Consider the following 12,804-nt stretch of genomic DNA (forward strand, 5'->3'; position numbering starts at 1 on the left):
ATCTAAATGGTGATAGACCTTGCTTCTTAATCAACCCTCTTGGGGGAGAATTCCTAAGGCACCCAATGAGTACCATCAAACCTATAAAGGATGGAACAATTTCGAAGGTATTCTGTTGGAGAGGAAAGATCCCACATTGGAAAAGTGGGTGGATCTCACCCAATTGTACCGAGACCTTTTGTGATTAAAACCCAACACCTAACGGGTGGTTAAGTTGGGATAGTATCGGTACAATGGTGGGTCACGGGCCACGCTTGTCGTTGTTTAACATGGTATTAGAGCGGGTCCTTCTCCAATTGCGTCTCCACGTAGGCACGTATCATGAGCCCAAATTGGGGTTCCCTGTATTGCCATCGAAATTACCAAGTGTCCAATGTGGGCCTTGGATTGTATTGACCAAGTCTCCAATATGAGACTTGTGTCCCAATTTTCAATGTGGAAATTGGATTAATTAATTTCACGTGCAGACCTAGAGTTAGGTTGTACGTGAGGGGGCGTGTTGGAGAGGAAAGATCCCACATTGGAAAAGTGGGTGGATCTCACCCAATTGTACCGAGGCCTTTTGTGATTAAAACCCAACACCTAACGGGTGGTTAAGTTGCAGTATCGGTACAATGGTGGGTCACGGGCCACGCTTGTCGCTGTTTAACATATTTTTTGGTATGGCCGGGATCAGATAAGATATCTGACATTCACAAGATTATTAGTGTTTCCAGAATTGTTTATGATCGTAATGATAACAGAAATAGAGTACGCATGGTAGCTGAGGTGCTCGTATTGGGCACAAGATTGTGGCAAGAGATACCATATGTTCTTCCGGATTGGAATTTTATTTGCATGAACAATGTGTGCTCCTATGGAGACATGCACTGATTGTGTAGTGGTTTCATGGAAAAAGGAATCGAAGATATATGCAATATAAATTTCGAAAAAGGAATATGCATCATAGTTTCTTTTGACTTCACAAAAGAAGTGTTCACCTTGATTTCCCTTCCCATATTACAAAGCTCGGGTATGTGCTTGCACTTGATTACTTTGCGGGGATCTATTGCTATTGTTGATACTTCATCAGATACGAAAATTGAGATATGGGTAATGAAAGATTACAACAGAAAGCAGTGGACACTAGATTACACCATTAATACGCTTGAATCAGGTTTTCTGTCTAACGTTTCGTTTGTTGTTTGTGAATGGGAACATGGCATATTTTTCACAGAAGAATTGGGCGACACATCGTTCTTTTTTTATTTAAGACGTGTTACGCGCATTACTGAAACTGGGTTTTGGCAATGTGTGCGAGTCTTTACTATGAAAGGGGGCTTGATTTGCCTAAAAGATTATGGGAATTTGGTTGACGCATTAGTTTTGAGTTCCAGGAATGAAGTTTCCTGTTTGTCTCTGACGTTGTTTTCTTCTTTTTAAAGAGGTAGTGGCCTCATTTCACAGCAGATGGAGTTAATTTTCTACTAGTGGCTTCTGATCGATCTTCTATATTACTATGGTATTAATTTGGTCAGCTGTATTATTGTTAATTTGTTATATATGTCAATACATGGTTAGCTCTTAAACAGGCTATTTACACTTGTATTACTACATACTATTTAAAGAACTGCTACATGCTACAAAATTTGTTTGACTGTAAAAAAAAGCTGACCGATATTACCACATTAATGTTCAGAAGATTCCTCACGTACATTTTATTGTCCTTCGCATTGTAGAATTTGTTATTCAAAACAAATTTTAAATTCACGATTCACCTTAATCTATATAGATAAATTAAAATTAAATACATTGTCATGAAAATACGAATATGTAAGAAATATTTTGAATAAATGGTTCCTAAACTAGCTGCCTAGCTCTTCATCACCCCATTTGTATGGGACTCTGTATTTCTGAGTAACATACTAACATGTCAATTAGGTCTTGGCAATTGTTTTCCTGCTAAAAATGATTGGAAAAGCACGATTGCTCTCTTTGGTTTAAACAGTGGAACCTCGTGGCCAGCACCTCGTATAGTTGCAAAGGTTAAGCCATTGTAGACTTCTGTCCATCCTCCCACCTTTGAATGGAAAAAGTGTCACCGACCAATTAGTTTCTTCACCTCTCTTTCATAAAACATGAATGTAAACAATGCAATATGATCTTATAAGTTTTTGTTTAAGCAATACCTGGCCTCCTGTGTACCATGGATACCATGGGGTTTTGATAGTAAGGTTGAGATGACTGAGGGAGAACCTAGTAGCAGTCACTGGTACTACTGAATCTGTGTCCCCGCTGCATGTAAAATGGGAAAGGTAAACATATAATTGTTATTTCTGTTTCTTCTGATTTTGTCCTTCAAATTTTCGTCGTCAAGTTCAGTTTTAGATCAATACTGTAGCAATTGCTGCCAAAAGTAGTTGTTGATTGCCTTGCTATCAAAATATACAATGTTGAACTCTTAGGGTCATCCAGGCTAAATGCATACTAGAATACCAAATGAGTCACGGTAGTATGCATGGTAATGTTTAGTTATTTACGTGTGTGTGTGTGTGTGTGTGTGTATATATATATATATAATTGAATCTTGAGTTACCTGAAAACCCAAATTTTTAGACCAGCTGCCATCAGCTCCTTGTATGTAGGCAGCATGGAATCTTCTGAATCATTCCAATTCTTGATAAGAGTATCACTGCATGCCAATACAAAATTTAGTAACATTTGATCTCAAATTGGATTTTTAACGAACATAACCAGATATTCTATGCCCCTATTTTCAAAATAGTTTGTATATATTAACGAAGGTTGGGAAATTATAAACCTGCAAGCAGTCCACTTGTAAGGAATTTTGGTAATATTTGCATGCATTGCCTTCTGTACATCTGGTCGATTATAGTACTTCTCTGCATAATTCTCAGTGCACGGATCATACCCAGAGATACGTCGGCGCAGAAGAGTGTTTTTAAGCCTTAGATGCCTTTTGGCGTTATTAATCTGTGTCAAGCAAAATGGTGTGTAAATACTGTACTGGTCAATGTCTCCAAATTCATGGTTCATGGCATAATCTACAGCATCATCGCATTGCGTGGTTGATTTATCGGCTGTGAAATTGCAATGGTCGAGGATTGATCTGTAGGTGTGATCAGATATTATGGAATGTGTCCACCAATATGCGACGGTTCCAATGCTATCATAATAGTTGTCCGTTACAGCATTGCCCACCTGCATTTGTATTTTTGAACTCGTCAAGTTCATGAATTCAAAACCATATACATTTCTTTTTGGGATTGACTGTTCTAATCGATATATGTGTGATGTTGAACTTACAATAAACCCCTTTAGATTGATAATGGGATGGGAATGTGCTTTGTTGTAATTGACAATTTCCTTTGCCAACTGAGGAACATAATGCCCTGCATATGCAATAGTATTGTAAGTACAGTAACTTTGCGATGATCGTAAATTTAATGAACTCTGATGCATGCACCTGCATAGCTCTCCCCGGAAATGTAGAATTCTCTGTATTTGTATTGAGGAAATCTTGATAACCACTGGAGCAGAAAAGTTAGAGCATCCTGAGCTGTGTGTGACAACCACAGAAGATAAGGTGAGGATTATTTGAAGCTTGAAATTAAAATAATGATAATTGTAATATTTAGAAATGTAGAAGTCGTTTTCAATCTCTTTACCAGTCCTTTTGTCCCCAGAATCTTTAAGGTCAGCGCTTGTGTTTGTATATGAGAAACCGACACCAGCAGGCGATTCAAGAAAGAGAATATTCGCTTCTGCAAGTGCAATGGTAACAGTAGTTAGTGAACCATTATGAGTTTATGTAATTCAGTGAAATGAATGTCATGCATGAAATAGTTTTGCGCACTAATTCAGTGACATTTTCTATAGGTTTGATTTTCATTATTTCATATATTCACCTCTGTTCCATGAATACTTGTTGAGATAAAGAGATGAACCGGTTGTATTAATCCGAAACGGGCCGATTTCTTCTGATGCTCCATATGCCACTGATGAACAACCTGGTCCTGCACCATGTACATGGTAGTTAATTGCTTATGTGACTGGTTACTTGTGACCAAAATGTCTACATGAAAGTTCTTTTGGTCACAGACGTGCTAGAAATCTTTGATTACGTAACATAGAATAAACTCATCTTATTTCAAAGTCATTGAAGATGAATTCACGTACCATTGAAACAATTATTAGTAACCGTGCAATAATTTTTTGGTTATATCTAATGATGAATGACCTAAAATTTTCCCTCATATGGTGACTCAGACGAGAATACATACTGTTATATAAGTTAAAATCAGGAGGATAGCATAACTCAACAAACGCGACGTCTTCTGAGCAAGCGTGCTCGGAAGAAAGCAAGAACACATAGACGACGTCAGTATTTGCTGTGTGCGTGCGCGCGTGAGTGAGAGAGCCCTTTCTTACAAGCTTAGACTGTATGAAGTGGAATTTTGCGTAGCATGCACGGTTTCAAAGTAGTAGTGGGGATGGAAAAGTTGGTTCACTTTTGTTATGGTTGGAATTTGGTGTATCGATCACACCCAACAAGCAACAACTATACTATACAGGCCACGAACCAACGACAAAAGAACTAACCAAAAAAGGTCACGGGAAATATTCGACTGTGTTTTCTGCAGCCAGAGACTTTTAGACTGGGGACTACTACTGTTCTAAAGAGGGAACGAAACTGAAACAAGCAAAAGGAATAAACCCTAAAAAGACATAGAGACACAGAGAGAGAGGGAGAGAGTTCACGAGGAAGAGGACCCATAAAGACTTAGGCCATATATGCATGTGAGTTTCTGATCTTACCATCTATCTTTTATGCATTCTATATCAGTGAGAGCTAGCGGGGCAGTTTCTGGGCTGCTCACTTTTCCAGTTTTCACTGAAGTACGCCTTAATATATGTCAATAGCGATGACGTAGCTAGGGGGAAGGCACGTGGGGGGTCGCGGCAACACGTGCGAGACATAATGATCGAGCATGCATTCAGCACCAATTAAGGATCAACTGGATAGGTGGGTTGCAAATTAATGGATCATTAAATTTGGAGGACCAGAAATAGTTTGCTCATCATTTTGGCATCCATGGCAAACCCCCATATATCACACGCACACAAAATAAAAGACTCACCTACCGGTTCGAATCATAATTAAACATTCAAACAGCATGAACAAAAGATCTTTTATTTTTATTTTTTTATATTTTTTTTTTTGTGAAAGAGAAAACACATTGATCAGTCAAGGCCGGATTTAATGGGTGCTACAAGTTTTACAGTTAGTATAGTTCATGTCCCTTCAATTTTCCAGAAATCAGAACCCAAGAAGATCTAGAAACTAATCTAGTGATAAGGAAATGATTAAATTTATTTGAAACTTGAGCTGTATATACAGATAATGTAATTAATTCATTCATGGTATTTTAATTTACTGACCTCCATTGAGCCAAAGAACGAGAGGTTTGTTCTGAGGAGAAGCAGTGGCTTCAATGAACCAGTAGAAGAGAGCTCGGCCATGTTTCTCGTTGACGGTGACGTAACCAGAATACTGCGAGAACGAAACCGGCGGTTGTCCCGGCAGCGCTGAGATTCGGTCTAGCTCTTGCTCTTTCGCCGTCGCAGCCACATTGATGGTGGTGGTTGTTAGAGATAACATGAACACTAATATGGAGTAAAAGAAGATCATAATGGTAGCGCTACTGTTGCTATGTACTAACGCCATTGCCACTATTCTCAGGCTTGGCTTCTCTCTCTCTCTCTCTCTCTCTCTCTCTCTCTCTCCCTGAAGGAGAGAGTTTCTTCTCTCTCAGAGGCTCTGACACAGAGAGAGATTACCTCATGAGAAGAAGGAGAGAGATATAGAAGTATAAGCTAACTAGCTGTAGCTTCAATTATATATACTGGTAGGGAAGTCCACTCTGATACAGATGTTACTGCATTACTACACAAAAGCAACTTGCATTGGTGGTGGACCTGCTAGCTCCCTGTTACTATCTCTCTCTGATCTCTCACTCTATATGTCCAGATTTTGAGAGAGGGAGAGTCATGAAAGCCTGAGACTCTGAGAGGTGAGCTGGTCCTGTTTGCCTCGCAGATCCTACTTAAAAGCTATACAATAGAAAACTTTAGTTGGTTTTGTTTATGGCCTTGCTAGCATCATAAATGCCTCACAAGACTCTTTCTGTCTCGCTAGCTACTAGCACTTTCCTTTATAGGATGGACTACTTGTATAAGCCGCTTGACTTGATAGACCAGCTCCCACTGCCCGTAAACAGGTTTGTGTAAATTTAATAAGCTCGTTGATATATAAAAATCGAGGGGTCTAATGTAAACTTGTAAAATTGTCGCACCATTCCGACGATATGTTCTTAAAAACTAGTTCTAGCTAGATCATATTTTGATGATTATGCGCTCCGGAAAAATTATTACACCGTTTCAATGATATAAAACACCGTTTAAATGACCCGCCATACATGTTAGCCAAAATCAGTGAATCCATAATGCGTTCATAATTGAAGCCTATATACAAAATAAAAGCTTGGTTTCTTTTAATTAATTAATTACAAGAGATCAATGGACAAAAAAATCTCCTGTAATCTATATTATAATCCTCGAGCCATTGTTATAGTTTGTACTACAAATTTGCAGCGGTTTCTTTCAAGCTAAGCGACTGCAGCCGCTGCTTAATTGGACTACGTACTCAACATATCGAGTGTGTGAGGGTGTGGTCCAAGGATCCAAACCATAAAGGTGAAGGTCGAGTTCCCCTAGCAGATACAACATCGCAGTTCTCTCTCTTGTCTTGTGACTCTATTATATGCTCCCAAAATTGGCCTGCTGCATGCGTCTTTTGATTCGTTGAATATCGTATACGACAAGTACTACTACTCCTGAGTAGAGGATACTGGAGCTGCAGGAATATATAGCTCATCAATATTGCACAAACCAACACCAAGTCCCCATCAACTCTCATCTTCATCTTTATTCATGAATTTCAAACCATATATATAAATGTACGTAATTGATTGAGTTTGTTATATTCTATTTGGTGGTTAACGGGTTAGTTTCAAGCTTTGCTCATCAAAGTTTTGATCGAGTTCCTTCCATCGATATTGGACTTCTTGTCAATGGTCAAACTTATTTGTTCAACAAATTTATAAATATATACTTCTTTAAGTTAACCCACTAATAATCTAATATATCTGAAGATATCAATTAATTAATCAGTAGCTCGATTTCTAGCTAGCTAATAGAAACAAATCTAGCTTTCTGCACAATGCATGATTGACAAAATTGAACTTGCCTGCAGACCATGCATCCTGCTTTTCGTTTAGTGGTAAGCGGGTAATCATGAATATATACATACACGTATACATATATATTTTGTACATTAGATGATAGAGAAAATGTCTATCTATCTAACTTTGAGCTACACTAATTCTACTTACCTAAATATTTTATGAGATTGTCCACTTACCCAATAAATTATATGTCATTTGCTCTAATACCTAATTAAGTATATATATTTTTTAAATTTATTTTAGGACAATTTGGCCCTCTTCCTCTTTGTCACTTAGAAAGAGATGTTATCGGAGACTTTGCGGGATTCAGGTGACCGGAGATCAGAGTCCGGCAACCGTTCGCCCGAATCCGGTGACCGGTCGTTGGAATTTGGTAATCGGAATCGGGCAACCGGTCACCGGAGTCCGATTTTATTGTCCATCAATAAACTTTTTATGGCTCCCCAATAAACTTTTTATTACCCCCCAATAATAGGTTTATTGGGGAACAATAAAAAATTTATCGGAGGGTCGTAAAATTTAACCAAAACAAAAATCCCTATACTCCATATACCAAATCTACAACTAACTGTTCTCTCAAAAATCTACAACTAATTATATACCGGTTACGACTAACTCAAATACTATTTATATATTCCCAAAAAAAAAAAAAACACACACTATCAACGCATCTGCTGGCCCATCCATAGTCAATCAAACACTAATTGATTAAAAAGGCCATTTTCCCTGACAAACTCAAATTAATCTACCATCCAATACCAAACTCAAAGAGCTCGGTTTCCATGAATCACCAGCTTAATCAATAATCCTTCATTCATAATGACGATGAGGCTTCATCATACGTAATTATATATAAAGCAAAGCATCAAGGATTTGCTCACAATCAAAGATTTTGATGGTGACGCACTGCTCGGTTTCGGTGTTCTTGGCGAACTTGACCTTGGTACCCTCCCTAGGAGTCTTGCGCAGCTCGTACTTCCCCACCCGGTTCCTCATCCTTGGCAACTTGGCAGTTCTCATCCTCAATCGATGATCAAGATCACAAGACTCAATTTTCCAACTGGGTTTGAGCTCTGGTGGGTCAAGCTGAGATCATTGTTCAACTGGGTCGATGTTTCAGTACGATTTGGCAATTGGGAGGAGACGCAAGTAGAGATCCAGTCGTCTGAGGTCGTGGTCTGAGTCCCCGGACGCCTGGGTCGAGCGCCGGAGATCAGTGGTAGAGATACAGGACGCGACGTCGTCGGCGTCCAAAATAGGGAAGAGAGAGTGACTCGGTTGGAATTTTTTAATTGAATTTTGTCCTAAACAGTTTTTTTCGTTTTAAATTAGATAAATGGGTATACTAATCTCGGAGTAAGTGGATTCATATTGATTCAAATTTGGATATTTGATAAGGACCTAGATCATATTCATTTGTAACAAAAATAATATCTGATAATGAGTTTGTTGAATGGTTGTAGAATTTAAACTATTTGAATACTAGAACTGAGTCTGACCATTCATTAATCGATACAGGGAAAATTTCAAGGCCGGAAATGTAGTCTTATCTTTTTCATTGCACTTGATCAGCTCCTAGTTACTGGTCCTAGCTAGCTAGTTCGTTCCTTTTGGCTTTTAGGTTAGGATGGATTCATATAAATTTGCTTTGGAAGCTAGGCGGCCTAGGCCTGCCATAACAGACATGAAACTCCTTTTGGTACCACTTCCCGAAGCGTCAATCAAGACAGGCATACGGCATTGGCCGTGCAAAATCTGGTCCAAGTCTTGAACCTTTTCATGTTGTAAATTTGTAATCGTGTGCATGTGTGTGCATGATTGATAGGAACTCAGACTTTGACCTTCTATCAATTAATGCTGTGAACCATGTATTGATATATATATATATATATATATATATATATATATATATATATATATCTGTGTGTGTGTGTACAATAATGGTGTTAACAAAGAAAGTTAATTGGTGTTGAGGGGTTCAAGACTTCAAGTAATGAAGGATGTCAAAATGTTAAAATAAAATGTTTTATAAATTAAAATTTAGATTTGAACAACCGAACAAACAAAACACTACGATTATATGTGGTGTTGTCGTGTTGATGAATTTATACAGAAATGATATTCATATAGCTAGGTTGGCGTTACCGACGTACAGTCGCTGACCCTAATGCTTGAGAACTTGATTTGCACTGAGAGCAAGTTCACCCGTAGTCAAGAAATGTCAAGGTCGAGATCCCACTGGACCTGTGTTTCCCCTATCTTCAGCCATATTGGATATAAATAAATTTGGAAGATGAGAGCTATATGAAGAGGAGGAAGCAAAAAATTGGGTTACTATGAAAGATAAATTTTGTTGTGTGAGTTGTAAAATAAATGGTAGGTATTTATAGAGAAATGTTTAGAATTTTTTAAAATTTTTTTAGTTACCGTTTATTAACGTTACAAACATATATATACATGTTAATTGTAAGCCGTAGGATTGCCCATTTAATTAAAATGAAGGGCTGAGATTTCATGACCGTTGGGCCTCGAATTCAAACATATATATACATGTTAATCCTCAGCCGTACGATTTCCCATTTAATTGAAATAAAGGGCTGAGATTTCATGACCGTTGGGATCAGATTTCAAATTGGACCAACGGTTGGATTCCACGTGGCATGCCGGCCCCTCTCTCTACCGCTACGCGACAAGCGACCAGCCTTCCATCAAGTTGCGGCGCCACGCGTCTTCATGGTGTTGTCCACTTCCAAGCCAAGGCGTGTCGATGGGTTTTGGCAGCATGCTCACGTCAGCCACGTGAAGGCTGGGCTTGTGTGGCCTTCCTTCCTTGATCGGTCATGGAAATAGTCATGGAATTGACTATTTCTTTGGCTGTAGTCATGAAGGGGTGAAGTTTGCCCGGGCAAGACTCCTCCGCTGCAAACTCGTTTCTTCCATGGCCAGTCACCACGTCAGCTTTTTCTTGACTATGACCAGTCAAGGTGAAACCAGTGCACTTGCTCTGACTAGAGGGGTCTTCAGCCTTGTGTGAAGGTAATAGTGGTAAGGTTACTAGTCGATCACCATAATCGGTCGGTCAGACGATTGATTGAGTTATGGGGTCGGCAGAGTCAGACCTACCCCATGCATCTCTATATATATAGTTGCTTCTTCGATCTATAAATTAACTCTAAGCTCTCAGATGCATGCATTCATGATGAAGATCGCTAGCCATGATTTCCGAGATGTGCTATCTGCAATGCATACCATATAGGTTGCTTGAAGTAATGGCTTCCAGCCACTACTCATTGTTTCAATACCAGCAGCTTCTTTCAAAATCAAAGTGATGCATACAGCATGCTATTGTTTATATATTTGCATATTAATTAAAATCTCACATGGATGCATGCATGGACTGGCCTGGCAAACAGTTCCGGCTGCTAGAAATTAATTTAGTATGTCCGATCAGGTCAAAGTAGTTCAGATGTTCGAATCATTCGATCTAACAATTGATCAGTTTCTTTAATTATTTAAAGAAAATTTGACCCGAGTGAGCGGAGACAAATATTTCCATGATTATAGAAGATTCACTAATGGGATAATCACAAATAGAATATGCTATCTAGCTAGCTTGGCATATAATTATTAATATTGATTGATCACGTCCCGATGGCTACGGCACCGGCACCGGCTTTGGCCCATATATACGTAATATTACTTAATGGTTATTGTATATGAAGCTAGCTACGAATACCCGGCCACTTCTTGTTGTTCATGTTCAATCAATTAAGCATATCTATCTAAAAGAATGACTTGGATCGATGTGAGAGCGAGAAGTCCAGCAAACATGTAGGTTACTCGATCTTGCATTGCATGAGATCCCTTTAAATATTGTAGCACAGGCTTCCAAGCCTAATTAAGTAGATCTATTTGACTTTAGAAGCTCGGTATTAAAGAAAATGAGAGACACCAAATTGAAATGCCCTAGGTTAACTAGCTAGTATATACAGCTAGATATATAGAAAACACTACATATCCACGTGTAGTCAAACTGGAGTAATAACACGAATAACATATACAGTGTAATTAAATGTCATCCTAGCAACCCAACGTATATTACCCCTTTTAACGAAAGTGAAGCCATCAGACCATGCCCTAGCCTAGCTAGCTAGTGACACTCATCAAGAACTCGACTGGGCCACTCCTCTCTTATTGGTCTCGTCACAACCATAGTCGGTAGTAAATCCGCAGAGAGACATCATCGGCACAATTACCAACGCCGACCAACTAGATGACCGTTGCACGACCATTTTAACACCGACATGTTTCTGCAACTAGGGGGCCGACGGGGGGCACCACTTGGTGGTAAACCTTGAACGCTGATGATACATCGGGGGAGACAAAATTTTGTAGACCCCTATTCATTATCAATTTGGGTCTACTTTTCTATAGGGTGACCCAAAGGGAAACAAAATTGGGTTCGGACAGTAAACACGATTGACTACACAATTGCAAAAGTGCAAAGTCCACCAGTTCTAATGGGCCTTGATCTGGCCTTCTCTCTCTATTTTTTTTCTCTGTTTTGTTTTTATTTAAATTGATGCAATGATATAATAACAAATTATATAAAGACATCGTGATCCTTTATATATCCGCATGGAAGAACAATATTAGCAGTGCGTTGAGTGGGCAATGCTGTAATGTCTAGCCTGATTGCCAGCAAAGCATGCACCATATACAATAGTAATTCCATAATGAGTGAATCCCATGGTGCTCACGATGATACTGCCCTTGCATTATCTTTTGGGATCATGAATTTTTCTTTTGAGGAAATAAATCCATCAAATATGGCATTATGTATAAGTCACAATCCTAAATTAGAAACTATAATTTTTTTTTGGGGGTTTTGTCCATTTACCCCATTTCTAGGGATTTTTTTCCCACTTACCCCATTAAGTTTTTTTAATTCTCTCTTACCCAATACACTCTAAGGGAGTCTTCTCTAATACCCCATTAAGATTTTTTTTTTGTTTTAAATATTTTTTTAATACCATTTTACCCCTCACCCCTTTGTTACTTAGAGAGAGAGATAGAGAAAATGGAAGAGAGAGAAACCATACGAGACTTCGCCGGAGCTCGTCACCGGTCGCTGGAATCCGGTCACCGGTCGCCGGAATCCGGTCAACTTTCGCCGGAATCCTGCCAACTTTCACCGGAATCCGGTCGCCGGCCGCCGGATTCCGGTCACCGGCTGCCGCCCACCGGAACTTGCTGAAAATCTCACCGGAAAGTTTTTTTGCCCCCAATAGACGACTATCAGCCATGTATTGCCCCCCAATAGACGTTTAGATTACCGAAATGGTAATTAATCTTCCTAAAACGACACAAATAAAACTTTGATTAAAGAAAAAAACGAGCAGATTACATCAATTCAAAACATCTATTGGCCCCCAATAGACGTTTCGATTACTGAAATGAAAACTAATTTTTCTAAAATTACACAAATATAACTTTG

General features: G+C 38.9%; 1 protein-coding gene across 2 annotated transcripts; it reads right to left on the reverse strand.

The window, feature by feature from the left end:
• Positions 1–1,646: 1,646 nt before the first annotated feature.
• LOC112185588 (serine carboxypeptidase 24) lies at positions 1,647–6,167 on the reverse strand. Of its 2 annotated transcripts, XM_024323849.2 has the most exons (9): positions 5,443–6,167; positions 3,909–4,016; positions 3,669–3,764; positions 3,467–3,559; positions 3,307–3,392; positions 2,801–3,201; positions 2,576–2,671; positions 2,169–2,274; positions 1,647–2,059 (listed from the first exon to the last, which is right to left on the reverse strand). In XM_024323849.2, the coding sequence occupies exons 1-9, from the start codon at positions 5,726–5,728 to the stop codon at positions 1,913–1,915; spliced, it is 1,419 nt and encodes a 472-aa protein (XP_024179617.1). In that variant the 5' UTR covers positions 5,729–6,167; the 3' UTR covers positions 1,647–1,912. The 2 variants fall into 2 exon arrangements, with proteins under 2 accessions (XP_024179617.1, XP_024179616.1); XM_024323848.2 differs by having other exon boundaries at positions 2,801–3,392.
• Positions 6,168–12,804: the final 6,637 nt, after the last annotated feature.

Source organism: Rosa chinensis, chromosome 2, assembly GCF_002994745.2.
Source record: "Rosa chinensis cultivar Old Blush chromosome 2, RchiOBHm-V2, whole genome shotgun sequence".
Classification (NCBI taxonomy): Eukaryota; Viridiplantae; Streptophyta; class Magnoliopsida; order Rosales; family Rosaceae; genus Rosa; species Rosa chinensis.

Coding starts and splice junctions, on each gene's coding strand:
- LOC112185588 (XM_024323848.2), bottom strand. CDS start 5,728: ATGGCGTTAGTACATAGCAACAGTAGCGCTACCATTATGATCTTCTTT. Junction 3,393..3,466: donor TTCCGGGGAGAGCTATGCAG/GTGCATGCATCA, acceptor TTGCATATGCAG/GGCATTATGTTCCTCAGTTG. Junction 2,275..2,575: donor CTAAAAATTTGGGTTTTCAG/GTAACTCAAGAT, acceptor TTTTACATGCAG/CGGGGACACAGATTCAGTAG.